General features: G+C 38.2%; 1 protein-coding gene across 1 annotated transcript; it reads right to left on the reverse strand.

The window, feature by feature from the left end:
* Positions 1 to 8,340: 8,340 nt before the first annotated feature.
* Positions 8,341 to 24,994, reverse strand: BNC1 (basonuclin zinc finger protein 1; the record flags this gene model as incomplete). The annotated part of the gene is given in 6 exon segments (XM_083871409.1): positions 8,341 to 9,022; positions 11,010 to 12,931; positions 14,152 to 14,387; positions 14,547 to 14,649; positions 24,918 to 24,928; positions 24,931 to 24,994. Coding segments are annotated over 6 exon segments (3,018 nt in total).
* Positions 24,995 to 26,755: the final 1,761 nt, after the last annotated feature.

Consider the following 26,755-nt stretch of genomic DNA (forward strand, 5'->3'; position numbering starts at 1 on the left):
ATCATGTATATTTATTATGCCGATGTTTGAGGGGTAACAGTTGGTTTTGGTGCACACTCCACAACCTTGGTCTGGTACGATGACCAACAGGGCTCACAGGACAAAATGCAAGGTGGTGTAAGGAATCCATGTCAATGAGGCATTGTCTGGGGTATTATTGCTATGAACCACTTTAAACAAAAGGAAAGAAAATTTAAATCTTGGTTCTCTAAAGCTTGCCTCTGTTAGATTTTACACAGACATCTGCCATGTGGCAGAACCAACATCACCTCCTGCTGTTAGCAATGAAAAGGTTGCTGTGGCCAGTTCTAATTCCAGCCAGAAGAGTGCAGCAGGATATACCTGTGTTGAACATGTCCTCACAGGGCAGACCTAGAAAATGGCCAGAACACTTTTAAGTATCACCCACTCCCTAGAATAATGGCCTGACATGTGAAACAAAATAAATGCCACTTAACACCAAATTGATTTCTTTCAGTCACAGGAAAGGGCAATAGAAAAGGACAGTTGACCAAACAGTGGCTATTCCTTCTTAACTCTAAACCCAGTAATTTACAATGCTGTAAACAAAAGACTAGTAATGGAGAAAGCAATTGTTAGTGAATACTGAATATTTTTTAAAATAAATTAAAGACTGGGAGAGTATAAAGTTATGCAAAAACTACATTTGCAATAATCCTCCACAGGGACACAAAAAGGGTTTTATGGAACCAGATTCTATAATGTTCTGTAATATCAGTGTACACTCAAGTCTTTGTGTTACTCTCACAATTTTCTTACGATGTCAAAAAACTACTGCTCTGAGTGTGCAGTAAAATGCATCTGCAGATCTTTGCTTAATTTTAAACAGAAAGTTAAGAGTTACGGCTGGAGTTTTCATGCCAACCAGCTCAGTTACCTGTAGACAGCCTTCCCCTCCTCTGCACGAAGACCACGCACCAGACTCATCTTACATCTGCTCAAGGGCACTAGCAAGAGAGCAGAGTGTGTGTAATGCAGTGTTGGCAGCTCCATGTGAGAACAGGCACCGTTTTTTGGAGTTTTGTTTCCAGCTGAACTGCATAGTCTGAATAAGGAGGAAACCCCCCATCCCTTTATCATAAAAAGATAAAGATACAGAGATATAGCTTAGATACAGGTAAGAAATTGAGACTGCTTTCCAACTGTACCCTTAAAGAGGTTTCTTCATACAATCATAGCAGAATAAAGGAAAAAGAAGGTAGAGCAGCGTTCCCAAATGCAACAGGGAAAAGTGTAGGAACAGAGAAATTTTCCCATTAATTTCAACATGTGGATATTCCTCCATTTCCGCTTCATCGCCCATACACTGGCAGTAGCTGTTCATGCCTGCATAGCTTCCAAAATGGGTTCTTCTCCATTCAGTTCCCCCACTGTTTTCTTCCACAAAGAAATATCTTCTCCCTTTCTGCCACAAATAATATTCAAGAAAGAGCTCTTAATCAAAAATTCTCTCTCTGTGGATGGTGGTAACCAAAAAAGCTCACAAATGTGATCCACGATAGTAATTGTGCTCCACGCAGTCCTTCCGCCTTTGGAACCACCCTGTGGCTGCTCTCCAAATTACAGTCCCCCAATTTCATGCTCAGCTACTGCTCTCCTTCATTCTTGTTTGTACAAGGTAAAACAGATAAAAAGAAACACAGAGAATGAAGAGTTTTGTCGAACTCCTCAGAAGTGAGAAAAACCTAGGTGCACCACCAACCCCTCACCTCCCCTGGAAAGGAAGGAGATGAAACAGCTGAAGAATAAGGATGGGCATAGCAGAAGCTCTATCTACACTGCCCTTTGTAGTCAGAGGGCGAAGGTGTTTTGTGCTAAAGCAGGGGGAGGCAGAGTGCTGGGAAAGCTGAGTACATGGTTTCACTCAAAAGAGTTTTTCCTGGGCATACGGAGGAAGGCAAAGGGGCTCACAATCTACAAGCCATTAGCAAAAGGTGGAAGTCCTGCACACTGACTTTCTGAAGAGAGAGAAGCCCCCACTTTCATAGATACCACTACCAAGCCTTGCATAACTTTGCACAGGATAGCATCAGGCAAGTTGCTGGCTTGGGGCACACTCCCTTGGAGCTGCTCACAGCCTGAGAAGCCTGACTGTACCTCTCGCTTGCACGTGGCCTCTCTGTGCTCAGGAATCCAACGTAAGGTTTATATCATCCCACACAGAGGTGCAGATGTTGGCTTCCCAGAGCAGCAATAACATGTCTCCTCTCCAGTAAGTTATGTTGTTTTCCTAGCGTCTCCTCTGAAGTCACTCTGGCTGCTCCTGGTTCCTCCACATCTCTATACGCCATACACTCACACATTTTGTTCTCTTTGAGAATTTTTGGCTGGAGACTGTTGGAATGTCATAAGGCATATCTGTCCAGATTTTGAACTTGCCTAAACTGGCCAAGCTCACTCAGAATTAGTGTTTAATATCAGTGCAGGATCTGTTTCATGCTCTCTTACCAGCAAAGATAACACCAGTACAGTTGTTACATTGGTCATGTAGAAATATTGCCTGCAAACAAATCATTTATAGTGGAGATGGGGGCGTAGAAATGAGTAAAAACTTGTTTTTTCTTTCACAGTGCAATATTTTGACCTGTTTTAGTTAAGTTAGCAGTTACAAAGCACTGTAAGCAGCCAAAGTAAGTATGGGCCTAGTTACTCACACATGTAACTAACGATCCTTGTTGAGACATGATTCCAGTATTATAAGCCCTGTTCTACTGAATTCATTGAAATTGCTCCCAACTTACATTACCATAAATGAGAACAGAATTAGGTTTAACATGAATATGCAGCCCTATGCATATGCAATTTTACCATGTATTGATATATATGTGTGCATAAATCACCTATGCATGGAGTACATATACATCTTATAAATCAGCAGATTCAAATAAGATATTTTCCTAAGAAACAGCTTGTATAACGACTATAGTTAAAAATAATAATTTTGGAATTAAAATGAGAACTCAGATTGAAATCTTTTCATCTGCTCAGTTTTATTGCAATGCATGTTGCTCAGTACATACCTTAACAGTAATATATAACTTGCAAATATGGGATCCTCTTTTTTAAAAAAATCAGGAAGCCATTGCAGTTTATTCTTGTGACTGAACATATGTTAGGACTTGCTGTTTCTGAATTTGAAGGGATACAAAGAGGAGGTGAGAACAATCTAGGATAATTTAGTTCATCTTTGACAGTCACCTCATTGGCTTTAGGCTTCAGTGAGGAGGGTAGACTGGGCTTCTGGTCTTGAGAAACACTGGTCTGTGGTAGAAGATGTACAGACAGGGAGTGAATAGGAAATGTGTCACACATCTTAAGGACTTTCAGTCTGACTCAAAGACTGAAAAAGGGCAAGGAAGCTTCAAAAGTACAGAGTTCTCTCTCTCATATCATCATATGACAGGGAAGGCTTGAGCTTTTTCTAGTGCATGGTGTGTCCATCTTGGACCTTTTTTCAAGCAGCCATCAACATGCTTTTCCAAAAAGTGGTAACTAATATCACACTCCAACTCTGAGAGTTTCTCAGACTTGAAACTACTTGCAGACCATACAGTTGTCAATGACTGCCTCTACCTAAATTTGCAACCTTCTAAAGCGTGGCAGATGCAGGAGTTAACAATAGCAGTGATATTATAAAAATAACACATTTTGGAAATCCCTACATTGAATGAGCAGAAACTACAGAACCAGAAGACTAATGACCAAAGATATAAAAGACCAAAGCAAAGAATCAGCTCACACTTAAGACATGTTTGGATTGGCCTTAAGTTATTGAAAAGAAAAAAAAATTCAAAAAATTGTAGAATGATGCTGATATATGGTATTCCTCACAGTCCAAATTAAGGAGAGTTTTGCTAGAGACTTTGGCAAGCACAAGTTTGACAAATTCTTTCAGTGCTGCACTCAGCAGTCAAAGTAACTTCTCTGCTTATTAAACACAAGCATCTGCAGGCAATAATGGATAGTAATTCACAGTCAGTTTTACCAGTTTAGGGCAGGAACTACAGAGACAATATAAAAGGCTAAAAATGCTTCCATGAAGCTTTAAACCAGTGCAGAATTAGATGAAGTGCTCACCAGAGAGGGACTGTCACTTCACGGTGTTACCTTTCCTTTGCCTCTTTACAGACCACACGTAAAACCTGGAGGGTGCTCACAGGGAAGGGAGCTGACAGGGCTACAGTTTAACAGGGTGATGTTTCAACAGTACATTTCCAAGTTAGCAACTTCGCATAATCCAAGGGCTGCCAAAAGGCAAGGGGAGCCAGGGGGTGAGGGGTGAAGGCAAGGGGAAATGAAAAGCCAGTCTACCTTCAGAAACATGCTTGCAGAGGTTATGTGGAAATCTCTCTAGCCAGCAATCTGTTCAAGAGGTTTCCAAAAATTTTCCAAGCCATTCAAAGCTGACTCGATCATGCTGTACATACTTAATTCTACTTCAAACCTGGTCTCACCCTCCCCTCAAATTGGGGGGACTGGCAGTAAACGCTGCTCTGAACAAAACCTTTGATCCAACCTTCCTCTTATTATTGCACTGTTGTCTCCTTCCCAGTTCAAACTCGTGTTTCAGCTTGGAAATGAATGCTCACTTGCAGGCTGAATGCAATCCTTATGGGCTGTATCTCAAACTCTAAAGGTGTTTTTAGTTTAGCCACTTTTCTTAAATCTATGCTTGCTGATTAATCAGAAATTGCTCGTAAACCCTTTTCAAGGAGGACCTGGCACTCTACTTAAAAACCCTGGATTAAGTCCAAGTAGTTTAGCTGTTTTTTGGGCTTCCCTACTCAATGCAGGGAATCAGACAGGTATTTTCAGAACTTGTTTCTCCACTTTGCTGGGTTTTGCAGTGCATAACTTCAGTAAAGATTCACTAGAAAAAACAGCCCCTGGTTTTGCCACAGTTCTTTTCAAAGTACTTAGAAAACTGAGGTTATAAAAACAGATCCCTTACACTCCATTCAAAACAGATTTCTGCAAACACTCCTGGTAAGCACCAGGACACTCATTGTTCCAGAGGGACATAGATTTGCTACCACAAACTATTCAAAATACCTTTGCTCTGAAACTGGATGCTCAGAGTGGCTACCCTGCAGTGTGCACCCGTGCCTTCTCCTTTGGAGTCACAGAAAGACAACAGGATCTAGTTTCTGAGGCTCTTGTTTTCTATGGGAGAAGAAAGAAGATAAGAATAAAAAAGGAGCAACATAGGAAGGGTGGGCATGCCCAGGCCCAGTTCAAATCTCAGGCAAAGACCTGAGCCCCCAACTGTACATACTCACAGATCACAGATGTGAACATCTCTGGAACTGAGCCCCAGCCAGGAGAAGCTGCTTCAGCTTTCCAGACCGACTCTGAAAAGCTCCAAAAATAATGGTACTACTATTCTGAAGTGAGGTTACTTCCTTCAACATCTGTGGTGAATATGTGATACGGGCTGCTATAAGCATCACACGTATTTAAAACTAACAGGAGATGTCAAGGCTTGGTCCAGCCACATTGTGGTCATTAGGAGGAGGGAGCTACACAAACGCTTCATGAGATACATATGCTGCTGTAGGGGTACTAAGGGTCAGGGAACTAAGCCTGTTCTGAGAGATCTTCCATCCTGTCCAGATTTTTGAGAAATAACAAAAAACCTCCACCAAACCCTTCCAAAGTATAAAGAATAAAGACGGCACAAAATATCTTTCAGTGTAGTTCTCAATGATGAGATATTTACCTTCTGTTTAGCTGATGGCTTTTAAATGAACCTCTACCCTTGCCTACTGCACAAAGAAAAAAAAGATCAATAAAATATCTGACAACATTTATGACATTACTTCTAATGGCTCATTAAAATAATGACACTTCCTTATTATGGAATAAGCTAGTACCATTGTCAAACCAGTGCTCTCTACAGACAGAATGTGTTCTCAGAATTATATTTTTAAAAAAAAAATAAAAATTAAGAATAGCAGTATTTTCAAGCAAAAAAGCTTGCTTTTCAGAATCAACCAGAGGCATTATCATTAGTTTTTATTAACACATACAAAATTATTAGGGTATACAAATGCGTTTCTTTTTTTTTTTGACACAGTGAAAACTAAATAAATGGGCATTACAACATTTGTTTACATCACATTTTGTTTCAAAAAAAACCAGTTAATGATTAAACAAAGGTTTATATTTATATATATATATATGTATAAAAAAAAAAGAGCTTGAAATAGCTGGATAACAAATAATTCATTTATACTATCAAAAGGCTGGGAGCAATTGTGTCTCCTGTGATTGTGCCCTTAGCTTTCAAACTATGACCTCCACTGATAGGAGTTTCTATTAAAAATCCAAAGAAAACAATAATAAAAAAATCGCAACAAAACAACACCCTACTGCCCCCCAAAAACCAAAACACCAATTCCCCCCAGAACACAAAACCTCAAAGCAATGGCACAACTTTCTGCATGTTAATAGTTTTTCCTGACAGCTTCAAGCACAAATGGATTATTTTAAATATCACATAAACCTACAGTAAATTAAAAAAATAGAAGATTACTTTACACAATGCATGGAAACCATTTCTAGTGAGCACAAACATTTACAACTGTGTCATGTTTTTTCCTTGCATAACCCATACTCACACACAAACCAGTTTTCAAAAGAATTGGTGAAATATTCAGTCCACATTTGTTTCTTTTATACAATATGAAATGGTTACAATACCATAGTATTTTTAGAATAAGTTAAACATCAAGACATATGGCAACAGCATTGTACTATTCTTTCTACATACATTTGAAATCCTGAATTTCAGTCTATTTTTATTCAGTCACAAAAATGAATAAAGACTAAGATCCAGTTATACTGGAAAACTAGACTCGTTCTAGAAACCACAAATACTGTAAGCACTTTGGTATAATATGTACAGATTGTGCTGTCAATGTCATGCTTGCATACTAGAATTGATCAACAGATTTCCACTGGTGGAATAAAGTAAAAAAAAAGTACTGTAAGACTTGCTTTCTTATTTCTTTTCCTCTTTGCAAATGATTGAAGGAGGACACACCACAAGTACACACACAGCATTTGTATGATGTGACTACAAATTAAATATTAAAGTGTTTTTAAATACAATGCAAGGCCAGTCTTAAGTGCATAGAACGTAATGCAGAATACTGTTAATTACAGGGGCAACTACAAAGATACGAAACATTTTAACAGATATTGAAAAACATTCTTATAAAAAAGAAGAGTGAATGAGAATAAGCATTCTTCTATTGTTACAAAGATCAACACATTCTATCCTCCACTGGTAAGAGAAACTAACTGCTGCATCATAAAAGGTGTATCTATCTACTGCATCCATTTTATCTCTTTCTCTCAGAGGCTTAGAATTGCACCCTCAACCTCCTAAGAAATTTGGATATTTGGTGTGGGATTTTTTTCCTCTTTTTTTCCCCCCCTATTTTTAACAACTTCTCTTCCTGAAAGTAGAACTCAAAAAGTGCATTTTAAATTAAAGTTCTTACTTTTTCTGCTATTTTATGGATGCATTTGCTGTAGTTTAGAATTTTTAGCTTAACCTATTTATTTTTTCTACCACTACAATTTATCAGAATGTCTCAGATTTATTCAGGCTATTCTGCCAACAAGTTAAGTAGCCCCTTTTCCTGGCAAAGCAAATGGTATTAAATTCTACAAAATCCAAAATACTGTAATCTTTACTGAAGTGAAATGCAAAGTTAAAGAGCAAAGACTGCAGAATTTTCAGAAGATTTGGACTGCATGAAGTTTTCCCCAGTTTGTATTGTCTTCTTTGGATTTTGGGATATATTTAATTACATATATTCTGTCCTACTAACACTGCAAGTCAGCTTCAGACTAAGGTTTCAGGAAAGAAATGGTAGCCTCAAAATTCTCAACCCAACCAGAGGAAACTCACCCCAATCATTACTATTTCTTACACAACACAACAACCCATTTAACATGTAAACACAAGCAAAGATGGCTCTCATTTGAAGCTCCTATTGTGGCAAGTAATACTTCACAAGTATCAGAAACATTTTAGTTAATGCCTCCATATTTCCCCCATTTCTAAGGCGTTTTCTTTTCCTTGCAGAAGTTTTAGCTGTTCAACATCAAACCAAACAATTGCACAAAAACCTACAGCACCAAGCTTTGCTAACTGAAACTGCTGGAGAGCACACACAGGAGAAAAGAATTTGACTGTGGTTGTCGAGTGAGCTAGAAGTCAAATGAGCTTAAATAAAACTAATGTTAACACATTCCTTAATTGAAATGATTAATTCTTAGCAGAAATAAATTAAGATCAGTCTGATCTTACTGTAAGCTAGTTGGTGACCCAGCCAGACTTTTGTGCAGATTGGGATTTTGACTGTGCCTGTTCCGACTGCGAACAGATGAAAACATTGTGTTGCAACCTGGGATTTTGCATTTGTGGAGCTGGCGGAGATGCACAGTTTTGTAATGAGCCCTGAATGTTCCTTTATTACTGTATGTTTTTTGACATATATGACAAGTTATTGGCAAACTGGAAGGTAAGTTCATAAAGTTTTGATTTGCTTTCTCAATTAAAGTACAGTCTTGGTAGAGTTCATCACTGGGCATTAGGCTGGGTCCTTCACAGCTTTCATCACTATCATCCAAGGGCATGGTGCATATTTCACTTCCTCCATCAGAATCCCAAGAAGAATGAGCACTGCTCTCAGATTTAACACTGGAAGTAGTGCTTAGATCCAGAACAGCTCCATCAGTTAATGGATCGTATCCATAACTCTCAGAACAGGGTTCTGCAATTTTGCTCATTGGAAAAACGTAGCTGCCTGTTCTGTTCATCCCTTTGAAGATTACAGAAGTATGTCCAACGTGTTGTTTTAAAGAGACATCTTGGCAAAACTCCTTAGCCATGTCTTTCAAGAGGTATGTTGCATTGAAATGGTTGTTGAATTCCAGTGTATCTTTAGTCAGAAGCTTATGATGAAGATTTAGGTTTGAACTATGTCTAGAAGAATAAAGACAAGCTTAGCAAGAAAGTGTTTCACCTCACTTAACAGCTCTTTCATAATGATCATAAACAAAGAAAAGGAAAATCAGTATTTAGTAGCATGCATGAATTGTATACTTCGGATTCGACCAATTGCCACACTGGGAGTGCACATGGACAATTTACACGTGACTGGGTTTCTGAACTTGCCTGCACTGGCATATATCAGATTCTATGCAGTAACTCTACAGCAATCAATGTTTCAGATTCCTTCCTGCACTGGGGATAGTCTGCTCTGCTAGACCTAGTGCTAAGCCTAAGAGAAGTGAGGGAATGGACTGAGGTGGGTAAGAAACAAGATTCTTTCCCAATGCACAAATCAGGAAAGAATTGGCACCTGAGCCTGTAAAAAATGTTGATGATCTCAAGTACTATAACCATGTCCAGGATGCACCTGTACACATCAGTACAGACCCTTTTCTTGACAGGAGTTTCCTTGAAAAAGGAAAATTGAATTATATGCAACTTGGAGTTTTCAAATGGGCATCTCTAGGTTCAGCTTGAAACCACCAACAAATACAGAATCAATTCTCCTCATTGAATATTATCAATCAGCTCACTGGGAACTTATAGGATCTGTTTAGAAGGCTGAGTTTATTGTAATACTGGCAAAACATTTGTCTTTCTCCTTGCCATCATGGTTTAATCAGAACCACAAATTGTTCAAGAAGGCATAAAAATATTTAGCACTTGTAGTCACACTACTCTATGTTAAAGTCTAGAAACTTCTGCAAAGTTATTCCAAATAAATATTGTTTTGTACAAAGCTTATGAAGTGTCTTCTGAGCTTACTTGCCTTTTTTTTTTAATCCATCTTCCAAAAGCAACTATGTTAAAACTTATCTCAACATATTGGTGTGGGAAGGAATTTGTGGCATGTGAATGCAAATCTTACTGCTGGCCTTTTTTCCTGTGGCCCATATCGCAATTACAGGGGAGAGGAATTCACATCTGGGAAGATGCAGGCAGCAGATGAAGCCCTGCCAGCAGCAGATTCATCTGTGCACCTCAGATGCAGCGGCCAGTCCTCAGAGACTGGCTCATCCTCTCTCTGGATTGCATCAGCTGGCTCCAGCACTCCTAGCAGATTACAGACAATCTAAACCTCGTGTCACTCTGAACTACTATCCAGGCATGCTTCCTGCAGCCAAAAACTGCTCTAACACCGCTACAGCCTTGGAAAACTTGTAACACTTTGTTGCACTTGAACAGGTTTGTTATCACTTCAGATACATTACTGATGGTCAACAAGAAAGCTTCAGCTCTCGTTTCTCAGTTTATGTGCATAACAGGCTAAAATAAAATGAATTACAGCAATACAGTACTGAAATGAACATTAAACTGAATCAAGCTCATGCTTTAGTTGAGAAATTAGCACTACTGATGTGGATACACACCAGATAGTGTCAGTTTGACTACTACTGCATAGTGTTCATTTTGGGCTGACAAAGACTAATCTTGCTTTTCTTATGGGCTTTTTCTCACCAGTCTGTTCCAAATCCTTGAGTAAAAAAAATTACAAGGGCAAGTGAACATTTCCTGAATTGACTTCATTGCTTTTTCATTAAAAAAACACTGTATGCAATAAAATACACATGAAAGTACATGTTAAACATATAAGTCCACACATGCATCTACTAGAAAATTGCTAATTCATACCCTTATAGTTTTCCCTTTAGGTACTAAAGTATTCTTTCAACTACTGCAGTCTTTATCAGTTATGAAATTTTCATGGCTTTATTTAATACCTTGTAGTCTAGTGGAAAGGAAATGTTTCTTTCAATGGATTTTCATTTCAAGAACGTTCTGATAAGTTATCATACCTGTTATACGAGGATACACAGAAAATATTTGCAGGCTCCATTCCTCAAACACTTATTTTCATTTCAAATTAGGCTCCATTGTGATGGTAAAATAAATACAATTTTGTTTATAATTTTCTTACCTGTCTCGACTTCTACGAGAAGGGAAAGCAGCATTACAGCCCTCAACTGTGCAAATATGCATTTCTTTGAGATGTACATTTTTGAAATGCATTTTTACACTGTAAGGGTTTTTAAAAGTCTTCTTACAGATGTCGCAATGAAAGCGGCTTTCTTCCTTCTGAATCCCTAGTGCATGTTGACTGACATGATCCATATCTTTAGAGTCTTCAAAACAAGGAATGGCAGCACCCCTGTTTGACAAAGTGCTGAAAAAGCCCCCGGTCAGCAAGTGGTGTTGCAATTCAGGGCAGTCATTTTTAGGAATCCTGTGCTTTGACTGCTCTTTAATATACATGGGGGTTTCAGTCATTGGTTTTATAACATCACTGTGGTGGTGTTTTGGATCTTCATACATAATCTCATGGGATACTATTTTTAATGGTTGGTTTTCTTCTGGTTTAACCTCTTTCTCACAGTGTTGCAATTCATTCTCAGAGATATCCTCGATGTATTTGTTATTTGGCGCAAAGACAGACTCAAAATACTTTGGGCCCTCTACCCCAGAGAGAGATTTCCATGAATTACCTGAATGGGGGTGCTTTTCCACCCTGTCGGTCACCCGCTTCTCTATCTTATGCTCACAGGTCTCAAGCTCTCCATCGCTTGCCCCCTGCAGACGTGAATCATCTTCAGAACTGGCAACATCGCTACTTTCATTAGGTGTCTCAACAGCTTCTTTCTCTATCTTAATGGGCATACTGGATTTACGAGATTTCTTCTTGGGGAGCATGTCAAATGGCAATTCATTGGAAACAAGCTGCTCTGGTATTGAGGAAGAAACAAGAGGCAGAGAAGGAAGAGTACCTGGAGTATTGGCAAGCTCAGCTGGTGTGACTGGACTACGGTAAAAAGGAAGAACAGGCTGTACTGTCTTCAGGTTTGGAAAGAGGACACCGTTATGTCCAATACTGGAAAATCCAGCCTGGCCTTTGGAATCTGTACAAGAGCTGGCATAGCTGGAAATAGTTCTGCTATCCGGAGTTAAAATTGTGAATTCTGTCCTTTTACTATCTCCAGGTCCAGCAATGGTCAAACCATTTCTTAGATCTTTATCCCTGTTATTTCTGTTCATTGGCATGTGGAGTCTGGGGTTAGGATTCGCACTATGACGATTTCGACTACGCAATGAGCTAAACACCATATTGCAGCCCTCAATGGTGCATTTGTGCTTTATCTTCAGATGAACAGCATTGTAATGTATTTTCAAAGTACCTTTGTCATAAAATGTTTTTTCACATGCAGTGCAGAAGACACGCCCTTTCCTTGGCCCAGCATTTTTTTCAACAGATTTCATTTTGTTTTCTGGAGATAGTGCTGTCATTTCAAGCTTGGCTGCTGTATTATGTGAACTGGAATCACTTAAAAGGGCATCATCTTCTGTTTTAGTGACATCTGGACCATTTATGCTCCTCTCATTTTCAACTTGAAATGGTGCAGAACTAGAAGTTAAGAAACTGCTTTCAGAAAATGGTATCTGAAGATCTTGTTTGGTTTCGTTGCTATGGTCTTGACCTTGCTCAATCAAATGTCTTTCTGGTGGTGAACCAATCAAAGGTGGAGGCACTGGACTGAAAAACTGAAACGGCAGCATGAAAGCCATGTTATTTACAATATTCTCAAAGGGATGAATGCTGGTGGGACTCATTTTGTCCAAGGAAGCAGAAAAATTAGGACTGTGTGGGTTGCAGCTCTCAATGAATGCCCTAATATCCAAATTGGCAGTTGGTGGCGGAATTATGATCGACTGCCCTTCTTTCTCTTGAATTGCCATTAACTCTACAATGGACTTAGTTTCTCCAAAGCGAAGAAACTGCTGCAAAGTAGCCAGTTCTTCTTCAGTGGTCATTATGCTCCAGTGATCCAGCACCTTTCCTGAAGCATCCTAAAACAAAAAAATATTTAAATGAGTTAGACATTAGTTAAGACAAACAAAAAACACCTCCCCTCAAATCTCTCATTTTTTTTTCAGGGACTGGAATTTCTTCTCTAGCAAAAAATTAAAAACATTCCATTTAATGAGATTAATGCAAATTCTGTGATAATTTCTTCCAAATTTTTACCACATTGGTGATATTACTTCTTCCTGAACTGACACTAATACTTTCCAATAAACTATTTTTTCCACAAAAATTAAGACACGTTATTTGAACAACTGATAGTATCCTGTCAGCAGACAGCAGAGATGGAGCAATAAGACCAAGATTTAGCTCCTCATTTAAGTCAAGTATTCTTTCATTGCAAGTTTAATAATCTTCCAAGCCACTAAGATCAGAGAACAAATGAACCTATATTGATCTATTGCCAGTTTTCACAGAGCACAGCTGTAATTACACTAGTGTTGGAGTTCTTTCAAACTCTAGCTATGCCTAACTTTTCCCAATAACTACAATAAATATTTTATCACAGAACATGTATTTGATGGCCTACTGAGATTTTTCACAGTGCATGTAAGAGTTTCTAAGATGATGAAGAACGTAACATTATAAATTTTTCATGTGATAGAGGTTCAAGGTAATTGATTCCATATTTTTAATCCTAACACTAAAAAGCAAGATTATCAAGACCATTAAATATTGATTCATGTCATAATGTAAGATCATAATGTTACTTTACATAAAAGGTAACTTCCACAGCAGCAAGGACTAACATCAGTGTAGCACGTAGGGCCAAATACACTTTGGCTGCAGCTCCAGTAAGGTTGGTAGTGCTACCAGAGATGAATATTGTCCCTGGTGTTTTAAATAAGGGTAAGTTTATTTCTTCATGTATTATTCTGCTGTATAAAAGCAAACTCCCTGTTTAAATAATACTCGAACAAATTCCAGGGCCTTTACTTTGATACATTACCAGTAACTTGTGATTTTTATTTTTTGCTTACCTTTGTTGTTAGTTTTGAGCAAGTAGAAAGATTTCAATTAAGTCCAACTAAAAAAGAGAGCAATCACCCAGAAACTCACCCTTTTTTTCTGGTTTTAAGCTCATACAGGTCTATTGCTCCCTTTCAGATGTGCCACACTGTTAACACATTGTGAACCACTGAGAAGATTAAGCTAGAAAACTACTCAACTGTCATATTTCTATTTTAAAAGCCCCTCTAAATACCTGTAGCACATATCCACGTATATAATCCTGCAGTGTCCAGTCCAGAGCATGGAGAATCTGTATCACCTCTTCCTGCTTCAGAACACTGAAAAGCCGATCGAGCAGAATTTTAAGGCGCACAGGAATGGCTTGGGTTCCGTACAACATGAGGCTACTGATATCAAAGACAACATTGGATTGAACTATTTCTACTTGGCTTGATGGGTAGAGGTTTGGAATCCTTAGTTTGCTCAGGGCTGAAAATAAAAATCACAAAATGTAAATGAACTTGAGTCCCGAGAAAGAAAATGGAATGCAACTAATATTGGGGTGGGGGTTGAGGAGTGACATAAAAAGCATATAATAGTTATGAGGATCCTAAATGGTTTTCTATAGATTGTAAAAACAAATATTACCATGTGCTACCCATCCATGCCGGCACTGGTCACATTGTCGCTGATTTATTTTCCCAGGTTTGAAACACTGACAACTACAGTTCACGAGAGTGCACCGGATAGCCTGGAGATCAATGGAAAGCATGATAGGTAATATATAAGCACTGTTCATAGTGTGCAGATTATACATCTACAGTACCCCCATAAAATCCACATGAAGACAGAGTTAATAAACAAGCACAGACCTATCAACGTGCAATGTAGACAATCCAGGCAAAGCCTGAGTTATACAAAGCTGCCCCTGCCTGGAAGAGTCACATCACCAGCAGAAACACTACAGTAATATGGAAGCAGAATATTTAACAATATACAAAGCAACACTTCTGTGGATTTATTTAGGCTGAAGCACCTTCATAATAATTATTGTTATAAATTATGCATTCATCTAAGCTATGAGCCTCATGTATGATCACTTTCTCAGGAAGGTTTGAAAACAAAGATGTACAGATGAAAGACCCCCTCTCCTGCAGTTTTGCTGGAACTCCATACTGCAATATAGCAAGTTCTAATGAGCAAGGCATCAGGTCTGCACAGATGCCACACCATACACACCCAGAATTCACATGGAATATTTGTACTCTGTCGAAGAGGCAGGAGAGTTCAGTAATGGTCCTCAGTAACAAAATCCACCAAAAAGTACTCCAACTCTTCACAGACTAAACAACCACATTTTGTAAGGGAAATGCTTGAAACCAAAACAGAGCACACAGAGAGCAACCAGTTGCACAGTTCAATTTGTACATCACTTTACTCTCAACAAGGTCATCTATAATACAAATCAAATTAGTATTCAGATGTCCCTAATCAATGGGGAGATACAAACTCGCTTCCTGGAATATATGATTTCTTCTGTATGTTGCTGGAGAAGGCAAACAGACAACTTGAAGGTCCTAGTTAAAGCTCCAGAGGGATTTGCTACAGAGCAAAGCTTTTGCAGGATTCTGCACTGCTTGGATCTGGCAGTGAGAACAGCATCTTTATTAAGGGAAGGGAAAGCAAAGAAATTGATGTGCAGAAAGTCTTTCCTGGAATAATAAAGAAAAAGAGTTAGATCATGCAATTGTAAAATGTTGGCGCTTTTCTGCTTTTAAATTAATGTTCCCTCTCCTAAAGTTTTATGCAAAATGAGGACTTTCAATCCTCAAAATACCCATAGGAAATTTAGGTAAGATTTGAAGAAAAAAGGAAATGTGGCACCACACTGGCACTTCAAAAAACATACAAGGAAGCCTGGTTGTCCAAAAACTTGCTAAGAAAGATGGATGCAAGAAACATTTAAATTCCAAAGGACATGGCAGAAAGTTAATTTCACTGAGATTTGCAATGGGCATTTCTTCAGAGTTGAAGAATCTGGCTGACTCAAGAGCAGAAGAGGACATTTCATACAAAAAGTTACTATAAACAAGCCTGCTCATGACATCTGGATGTTCAGCACTTTACAGTAATGGATCTGGAGTGAGATTTTAAAATCTCAGTATCTGGGTTATCCAGGAATTACCTTAAATGCACATCACCAAATTGCAGTGACTTGATGCTGAGGTTTGCCTGCATTTGAAGAATTGGAACAAGTGGCAACAGGGCTCTTGAAATTTCTGAATCACTTTGCCTTTAATCTTTTAAAGGAGCCATTGCAAAATCCTGTGTTCTTGAGAAAAGCTCTGTGCTCCCCATAAAGTCATAAAATACACATCAATAACTTACACAGTGTCAATTGCTTCATTTTAATGGAGGATATATTTTCACTTAGATGCTAAAATACTTCCATCTAACAATAAAAAGCCATAAATTTCTTATGGAAAGGCTGGGGGAAGAAAAGGTGTAGTTGACTGCGGATTCATTTCTACCACAAGATATCAAACAATAATGCAGTTTGAGTCTTCTGCCTCTCTGCATACGTAATATTCTGTGACTTGCCTGGACTGAAGCCCTCCCACAGGCAACCCTGCTAGGTTCAGTAAGGTACAGGACATTCCATAAATGCATCTTTTACATTCCCTTCAGACAAAATTACAAAAGAGTACTTCCTTTTTCTGCAAGAAGTAACAGAAATCTGCACAATGAAAAAAGCTGTCACGATGATAAGTTAATTGAGATTTCAACATTTTTTTCATTCCTTTTCCTTTGCACATGTTCCACAAACCACTGACCTTTAAAACTATTTTTTCTATTTAATTTGTGTACTTGGGCAAGAAAGATACACCACACCAAATTTTGCATTTCATAGCTTTCTGTAAGAGCCTTCTTCTATATGACACATGTGTTTATTTTGCTTTCCTGTGTATGCACATGGCAAAACAGGAACAAGTAAAAGGAGGGCATTTTGGTTTACATATATGAAATCAGCTGTTAAAAAGAGAGCAGATTTCCCCCTCTATTCTAAATATTGAACTGTACCTCTCTCAAGCCACATTATTGCTTCTGGAAACTAGAAGGAGTTAGCTTGCATCCTGCTAACATATCAAAGTTGCACCCTCAAATCGGGGCTCTGTTGCTGACTTAAAAAATTACTTGAAACAATCCCTAAGAAGAAACAATTGTGATTTTTCAGATTTTTAGCATTTCCCTTCATTTGTGCTTGTCACAGTGTGTGTCTCCTATAGCTTTTCTGGCAACACTTCCAATAATATAATATATATAATATAGTCACAGTGTATGTAACAGAGAAGAATAAACTTCTGAAGTAATCAGTGAATCATAATTTTAAATTGTCACTGTTTAAATTAAAAAGGTATTTGTAAAAGATGCATTTTTATTATCTCCCAAATTATCATATATTAGACTTTACTGAAAAGAAATTTAGCAAAACTTCATGAAAATAATACCCTTGTCTTTTGCCCATTAATCCTACTATCCTTAATACGCCTATTCTAAGGTACTGTAATTATATCATGTCTTTTAATGAGCTTTATTTTCCCAACAAGTGGAATGTACACACAATTTCATTCTGCAGAACAAAGGAATAACTTTCTGCATTGCATAGATGCAAGACTTGAAAATTATAATTAAAGGATTGGAAATGTAGAAGGAAATTAGAGTGGAAATTTTTTAAAGTACATTCCTTTCATTCACATCATTATTAAATTTCATTTTCTAGAAACAGAAGGCAGATGGTCTAAAAAGCTGAATATTATGCTATCATCAAGGATCTTGGTATTGCTTTCCAGTCACTCTCTTCTTCACAAATGGATCTTTCCTAATCCATTATTAGCCTCACTTTCTAAATTCTTTTAAAAAACAGAGTTGAAAAGACTGATCAAAATGTTCTGTGGTTTTACCAGAATGACCGTGGGAATCTGAATGTTGAACTTTAAATAAAAATGGTCATTACAAGACAGACATTAACCATTAAACTGGTCACTGAAAAACATCTAACTACTAATCACTGAATCTTAACATCTGCTGCCTGAAAGTCACGCCTGCTCACATCCTTTTTTTGCCAGATATTGATGTGGCTTCAATTATGCTTCAAAAGTTACTGAATGTTTCTTTGCAACCCACTCACAGGCCTCACAGCTAAGGAAAAGTCCAGGCTAATGGGACATACTCATGCTGATTCTGGGTATATAATCAGGCTTCATTTCACAAAGCAGGTTTGAGAAAGTCTCCTGGGGCCGATGCTCACTTGCAACATACAACAGGTTTAAAAAACAGCAGCAAGACAAGAAGGGCACTTTAACTGTATCCAATCTCATTCAGCGTTAAGAGGGTTCTGGTTTGACAGCACTTTGGCTTGGGAAATAAATTAAGAAGCAAGGAAATATTGAAGACCTTGTCAGGACTGAGTTGGAGATCTCTGCTCTGGGCCCCTGCACGCAGCAAGGGCTGCAAGTGCAGACACCAGTAACACAGAAGAGCAAGTCCCAGGTTACCCTGGTGCTATTTAACAACAGAAATGCACAGGTCAGCACCCTCACTGCTGGCACTTAAGAAAACCCTTGCCTTTTTTGCCCAAAGTTTCTCCCTGCTTTAAAAACTGCTGGTTTTTTTTCAAGCTACTGCCATCACATGAAGAGCTTGAGAGCTTTCCTGCTCTGCTCTGCTCTCCTGTGAGGAAAACCAACAAAATGGTGTCACTGATGCCAGGTTACAGGAATATATTTTGCAGGCAGTGCTTAAAAATTCCTATCAGTTTACAATCCCAGTCTGAAGAAGGAATAGGAGTTACATGAAACAAATACATGAGAGAAACTTTCATTAGATGAGCTACAGCAGATCCTGCTTTCATTGCTCTCTCTTGAGGGTTTCTAGGAAGAAGCCCTATCTCCTATAGCCATCTCATCATCATCATCAGTGGTAATCACACTGAATAGATGTAACCCACCACAGTATGTGCTCTGGTGACCACTAGTCCTATAGGAAAGAAGTGGGACATAACTTATATTTGGAGAATAGACCCACAGTGGCTCCACAGCAACGACACTTTTAGAGGAAGAGGCATGATTTACAGTGGGGGAAGAAGTAAAATTAAACATGGGACATATGTCTGGTTATTTTGAAGTATTTTCTTGCTTGCTCCTTGTAAAATATTTGCGAGGGAAGTACAGGGATAGATACCTTTACCATCTCTTAAATTAAAAGTACAGCCACAGCTAACTCAAAGGCCAAATCCAAATCTGTGTGCACCTTTCACAGAGAACAGTAACTATAAATGAGTGTGGCTGCCCTTCTGGTCCATTTTCTTTCTTTCTTGTTTTTATTATAATCCACCAGGTTTCTTGTGTTTGCAGAGTTTAAGTAAGTTCCTTTTTCCTCACTGAGTTACACTTGATTACCTTTGTGTTTGAATCCTTTGCACAACCACTAAAAGCAGAGACAAATCAAAACCCCCTTATCATAAGCATTTCTCTCAATGTCATCCTTTTCCACATGATACAATGAGCAAAGCTTTGCTTTGTCCATTGTTTGTCGGGCAACTTTTGCCACTTTGCCTTGGGGTATATTCTGCTGATAAATAACACTGTCTGTCAGTTTTGTCATGATTTAAAACAAGATCTCAATTTACATTTTGTTCACTTTACTTTCACTGTATCACAATCCAGCTTACCCATATCAGACCAGTATCTGGAGTTTTATCCATCCCACATGTATCTGTATCCCCCCATCCTTTCTATAGTGCATATTTAGCCCTTGGGTCTGTTCTTCCTGAAGACAGGCTACAGTTTTTGATGCACTGTTAAGCTCTCTGTAGTTTAATGGAACTAAATAAAATATATGCCAGCATGTTCCATGTACAATCACAAAACATGATGGGCTGCTCTACATGATGTAAGTACTTGTTGAAGACATAGCCCAGCAATCAGGCATGAAATGCATCTTGATATTAAATCTGATAGATCAAGCACCTTGTACCTCTAGTTGTTCCTTGAAAGTTTCAATGTACTCCCAGCTTAGTAAGGCTCTGAATCCCATCTGCCTGTGGAGACCATTAGCAGGGCCCCTGCAGCATCTTCAAGGAAAGGCTCTGGGCCATTTTCTTCTTCCTGACATGCTCACTTCAAAGAGGTAACAAGATGCCTGGAGGATGGACAGAACACGGGAGCCCTTTGCTGCCTGTAAGTGGAGCTGGGAAGACACACTCGGAATGGGAAAAGGGAGGAGCAGCACACTGCAGTGCACAGACGTGCACAGGTCTGACAGCAAGGCCCAACTGAGAGTTACTCTGCACAAGGACTTGGCCCATGCTACAACTTGCTCATGCTCAGCTCAGCATTGTGGTTCCTCCTTCTGTCATGTGTTTGAGGTCCTGGAAAGATCCCTACCACCACAAAACACTGCCTACCTTTCACAGTCTGAGCCCCCAAAACCCCCAAAACAAAGGAGTTTTCATTCAAGTACATTTCCACCTACTCTACTACACTTGGTTGCTGCAAATTCTATTATTTTTCATACAAAAGTTTAGAAATATTTAAAATAAATACACAAAATTATTAAAATAAAAAAAAGTCCTTATAAGATTTCTAATTATATTGGACTGAATGCACATATTTCCACAGTCTTGTATCAAAAAAAAAAAAAAGTTTCTTACAAAGTAACAGTCGCTATTAATAGTTATTTAATCAACACAAGTAACAACAAACAATTTTCCTAAAAAGCAAACCAGCTTTGCAGCTTGCTGTATCCAGAAAACATATCTGGTATCTTGTGTATTTTTTGAGCTTTTAATTAAGTAGAGAAAAGCTGTACACAGATGTGACAGAGTGAACAGCTGACCAAGTAGCTCCAACCTTCTCCATTCAGACATGTTAAAAATGCTGGCCCAAGACGATGCATATGACAAACTTCTTATTAGTAAAATAATTTAGCAAAATTATTCTCCCCTGCTTAAGAGACTGATTAGGAGACAGATGGGGAAGGTGGAGGTGGGCCACCATTTGCTTTTTACAGTGCCACTAAACACAAAGTTACACTCAGAGCTTAGTTGCTAAACTGACTCTGGCTCCTTGGTAATCTGGCTGGTTTTCATTCACACCAACCACCTACTCTACCAAGCTTAGGAGGTGCAAGGACATTTGAAAAGTCCAGACAAAAAGCTTTTGTTTCAGAGGCCAACCGTGGATTTAGAAACTGAACTTAACACCTATTCTACTGAAAATTTTGGCTGATGCAGCTACCACTCAACTCCCACTTACCCCTGTCCTGTGGGAGAATTGTGTTATGATTTTTCTTCTGGAAGTACCAGAAAGGCCACAAGTTGAATACATTTTCTAGATAAGACGATGGAATACAACCCATTAATTATCTGGATCCTTATGTATATATCCATACTGTTTATTTGGGGTCAGATACCAAAACCTGACCTCTTTTAAACAACCACAGCCTAAGAATACACATAATCAGGATATTTACAACCCAGAGCCTGCAGCAAGTCGCATCACCCTCTCCCTCAGTAGGGCTGAACAAAACCAATTTTGGCCTAGAATTTGACCAAATCTCTCTTGTGCGGGCAACTGAGCACCTTGAGTCGAGAATGTTTAATTGTCCTTGTAAAAATCGACTAAAATGTCCTCAAAACTAGACAAAAACATGAGGAGAGCGAATAAGCTCAGTAAGACACAAGTGAAATCAGGTAATACCTTCACAGGATGGCACCACTCCATCAAGCCAACCGTTCTTGTGGATTTAAAAGAGAAGTCCCCATGTCAGCACTTAATTGAAAATTTTTATGTGTGATAAGAGTTCTAGGGGGGAGGAGCTGAGACAAGAGACCGAGGGAAGTGCAGCCCCAAACCCAGAGCCAGTGCGCGCCCCACGGCGGCTCCGCGGCCGGGGAGAGGAGCCCGGGGCACTGCTGGGCACTGCGGCGGGCGAGGAAACACAAGGAGCTCTTTCTGAGAAAGGCAGCCACGCCACAAGGCCAAACTTTAATCACAGCAGAACTTGTGGGATGAAAATCACTCCTCAGGCATGTCACTTACCCTACAGGGCCCCTTAGGGCAACTCTTGTTAATGGCACTGTCAAAATAATTATAAAGAGAGAAGAATGTGTGTGTGTGTGAGCGTGAGCACACACATGTGAGCACACACACTCGAGTGCTACTCTAAACAAAAAGCACAGGATAGTAAAACTTCATTTTGCCATTCAGCAACGTGGCTGTAGATAGATTGGCTTATGCTGCAATTAATCTCACTTGTTAACAACAGGTAAGTGCTGACAGACAGCTCGGTCCACCTCAGGGACATAGGCAGAGCCTCGTTTACGGTTTGGTTTGGAAATGAAAACAAGAAATACAAATTGAGGAAGGAAAAACATCACCTTATCATTATCTTAGAGCTGTTATTTACTTTTGATTCTGCAACAGACTGCGATGCTTCAGTTCCCACAGCGTAACTGCCCCAGCCTGCTTAGGTCAGAAATATTTTGCTGGTATTAAGCAGTGTATCTATCACAAGATATTGAAGTAATGTCCCTTTTTAATAAATGTACAGGAAAAATTAGTGCATTTCAAAAACAAGTAACAGATTGCTGCATATCGACGAGAAAAACTGGTCAGACTTTAGGTGTAAAGGTAAGTCACTGGACAGAAATGGTGTGAAATTTTATGTGATAAAGCACTAGATGCTACTTAATTTAACAAATAAATTGTTATATACTGCTTATCCATACTGACATGCTAAACGTGCTACACTAAATGCTGAAGCTACAGATCTATCCATGAACTGCAGATGAATTAAATATTTAACTCCAAACCCTATCTAGCAAGAAAGAAGTTTTATTCACACAAATGCACAAATATCAGAGAAATATTAGAATATATCAATTGCAAGACCTTTAAAATATGTCTTTAACTCTTTTCCTATTTTATAAAATGGTGCATGTGTGCAATGTGGATGAGTTAATGTTTTAAAGACAATCCTAAATTTTTCAGCTCCTCGCACCGCTGCTTAAGTCTCAAAGCCATAAAATATACATGCTTAAAATCTCTTCCTTTTTTCTGTTATGAAGCGAAGACACTGATTAAAGAATAAAAGTGAAATAACAGCTCTCTGAAATATTTAGTGTTACACAATTGCATTTAATGCAATTTCATAAATTTTAAACCCAAACACTATTTGTACACATACACATGATACTATCTGTGGTGCTACAGTTATGCAATATTTTACGCAACACTGTAGTTCCATTGGTAATTTCACAATTTAAAATTCAGTATTCCTTCTTATTGAACACAGGTGAGGAAATTTTCACCTGTGATTGATTTCAGCTACCCTCACATGAAAAAAATACCTGTTTCTCACTGATGATCTATATTTGAAATTTGATGTAAAATATAGCATTTTTCTTTTTTTCTATTTTTTTCCTCTTTGTTTAGATTCTATACAGGTTTTAATGTGTGGAATGAAATATTGTTCTTTATACTAAAATGACTGAAGTCTGTTAAAACCTGCCACTTTTCCTCATTCCCTGAATAATATTTTTTTTGTGTCTGAATACTGAAATTTCAATATCTAGGATGTTTTAAATGACAGCAGCAAAATAATAAGAAATAAAAACTAAAAAGAAGACAGGCTATGACACTGTAAAACTTCAACTGCAGCATCTGCTAGGACAAAACCTCCTCGCTTCCAGCACATAACTGTGAGAGTTCTTGCACCACTGAAGCCAGAAAGGACAGGAGATGACCCAGAATGAAAAAAATCAGTTTTTCTTCCTTATTTTTGGTGTATATTTTACAGAATAATGAATTCAAGATCCATACCTAAACTTCAGCTCAAATCTGCATGAAAAATGTTTATAAAATGCCAAATCATCCCAAAATGCTTTTAGAACACGTATCTGTAACAAAAGCTGTAACTCTAAAATAAAACGAGAACTTTTCTGGTTTTATCAGAGATGTATGTAGCATCATTGTAATGAAGTCTTTATTACTCCAAACCAAATAATTCACTGGCTTGTTGGATTGGAAATGGAATGACACGCTCAATATGTGGGAACAGCTCTTTTAACAGTATCACGAACAGACACGGAAACCAGAAGTCAAGACATTTGGTACCAAAAGGCGAAACCTCGCCACGGCCTCAGGAGGCAGAAGTTCAAGTAAAAGCCTGTGAAGTGACACAATATTTGTAATAATTTTTCCTATTTCTGTGAAGATTCAGCTCTCCCGAATGTTCAGATATGTTTGCAGATACCATTATTCTTAGGGTTCTGAATGGGTTGTAGATGGTTTTGTAGTTCAAAGAATAAACAAATATTTTTAAGAAATCAATCAAGCAAAAATCCATATATATATATATTAAGTATAACAAAAATGTATTTTCCTTAGATTAGCTATTTTTTAACGTATTCACTTATTGTTGAAAGTCTGATTAAGCTGCAAACTGCCCAAAATTCTAGCACTTAATTCAAACAGAATTGCACAATTATACTGATTATGAAAAACCCCATTATCACCACTATACACACAATGGTAAATAATCTAGTTGAATATCTGATACATTCTTCAAAAGTCTCTATTTTTTTTCCTTTTTCTGTAAAAGGAGCAATTAGAAAGGTATTCTTCAATGTATATTCTAATCACTAGAACAAAGCAAACCTGCACACACTGTTGTTAGTAGTTAGAATAATGATGGACCCACTTTGCCCCATGACCTGGAGTGGAGTGAGACTCCCCCACCTCCCAGTCCTCCAGCACTGAGAGCTGAGCCACAATTTCACTGTTTTAAAACCAAAGGACAGAAACAGAGACTCTTGTCTAAAGTAATCCTTGCATACCTTACAACAAACTGCACTTATTTTCCAAAAGGAGGTTAAAAATAGAAGCATATGATCTTTTTCCCCACCTAGAATTGTATCCTTAAAATTAAAGACTATTAGCTGGCATCCCTTTTAACCGTCAAACTCAGACAGTGGCAGTTCTATAGCCACAAAGAGAAGCAGTAAATGAGAAGAACATGTTACTACACTGCATTTGAGAAAGTTTGGCTCCAAGCTATGCACTGATTAATATCAGATCTCCTTCTTTACTTGCCTCTTGACAATCTTGTCACATCTGGCTGACAAATCCTTACAAGCTTATCCAAACCAAGGCAGCCCAGATCATGCTCCGGGAGTAGCTTGAAGGAAGCGGCAACACCAGCCATGTGTACTGATGTGCCATCATGAAACTAATGAAGCTGACTTCACTTGCAGACTGCAGGAACACGAAGAAACACAACATGCCCCAAGGTTTTGCAACACAACGCAGAGTTAGCTCACCAAAAGATAAGACAAACAATCAGCTCCCGAGGTTCAAGAAGCCAAGTAGTTACATGAATTACAAAAAATTTATATGGAATTGCTTGAACAACAATCTCGACTAAATGAGCACAATAAAATCCAACTTCAGATCAGATGTGAAAATTGACTGTTAAATGCCTTTCAAACAATGGTTTGTTTTAAATTAAAACAAAACTAGTCTATTTTATTTTCTCTTTCCCACATCCCCAAAATACCAGAATGTTGCCTGGCTCCCAGGTTATTCAAACTGAAAAATATCTAAAAAAGAAAAGGAAAAAAAAAGAAAAAAAGAGGAAAAAAAATAGTGTCACTTTTTATCCGTAGGATTTTACAGAAGGATAAACCACAGCCTGTGTATATCAGTAGTCCTCCCCTGGGTTACTGATCTGCCCTCTCCTCATTTTTAAACCAAGAATTCGTTACACAGAGGACTGGAAGTATTTGACCAATTAATAAACCAGAAAGTAAAATGCTGTATCTTAAACACATCTAACAAAACCTCATTATGTATGAGCTGACAATTAAACCATGTTTATTTTTCTATGGGATTAAAAAAATCCAAATAAATAAGTTAAATGCATCACAATACAAGACACTTAATTAGCACAATATATTTAAAAACCCAGACCCCCCCCATACACACACACTCACACTTAAACCCACCCACTTCTGCCCCCCCCATGCCCCTTTCCCCCCCCCCAAAATACAAACAGACTGATCCTAAGAAAAGAACTGCTGGCCTTATTTTCTGGGTGCTAAATAGTAAAAAAATAAATAGTATATAAAGGGCATACATTACACTCCACTTTAGTGGTAATTTCTAAAGAACTTTATAGCGAAATTACATTGTTGTCTGCTCTCTAGTGCATTTATACATCATGATAATGATAATGTATCTGGTTAAAGCACTTGACTCAAAACATATCTGAGTCACAAATCACAGATTTTACTGCTATTAATGTATATTGACGACTTGTACAATTAAACATTGCCAAGTATTTATGATTTACATGCTCATACTTCAATTGGAAAACAATTACACAAGTGATGGCTCTGTTTATTATAATCAGCCTGCAATTCTGCATTACTTACTGTAGAACAGGAAAGTCACACAGTTGTTTACAGTGCACAGCAGAAAGAAAAAACAGATTTTTTACAGAAACTAGTTTTCTACTTTTACAGTATCTTTTCATAATTAAGAAATGGAGAGCACAGCTCCCTTCAGCTCTCATCTCCATTGTTCATTACCCAAAACAATACCATTGCAACATTTTTTATATCTCCACAGTGAATAGCCACAAGTAAAAGTTGCACAGCAAAAACATACATTCATATAGAACTGCAAAGAACTTTCCTTACCTCAGACATTCTTACTGTGCTTATGTTTCCAGAGCTATAAAACAGTTTCCCATTCCCTCAGTGAGTTGTACAAAGAAGTACTGGAAACACTCCT

Source organism: Zosterops lateralis (assembly GCF_965231275.1).
Source record: "Zosterops lateralis genome assembly, chromosome: 13".
Taxonomy (NCBI): domain Eukaryota; kingdom Metazoa; phylum Chordata; class Aves; order Passeriformes; family Zosteropidae; genus Zosterops; species Zosterops lateralis.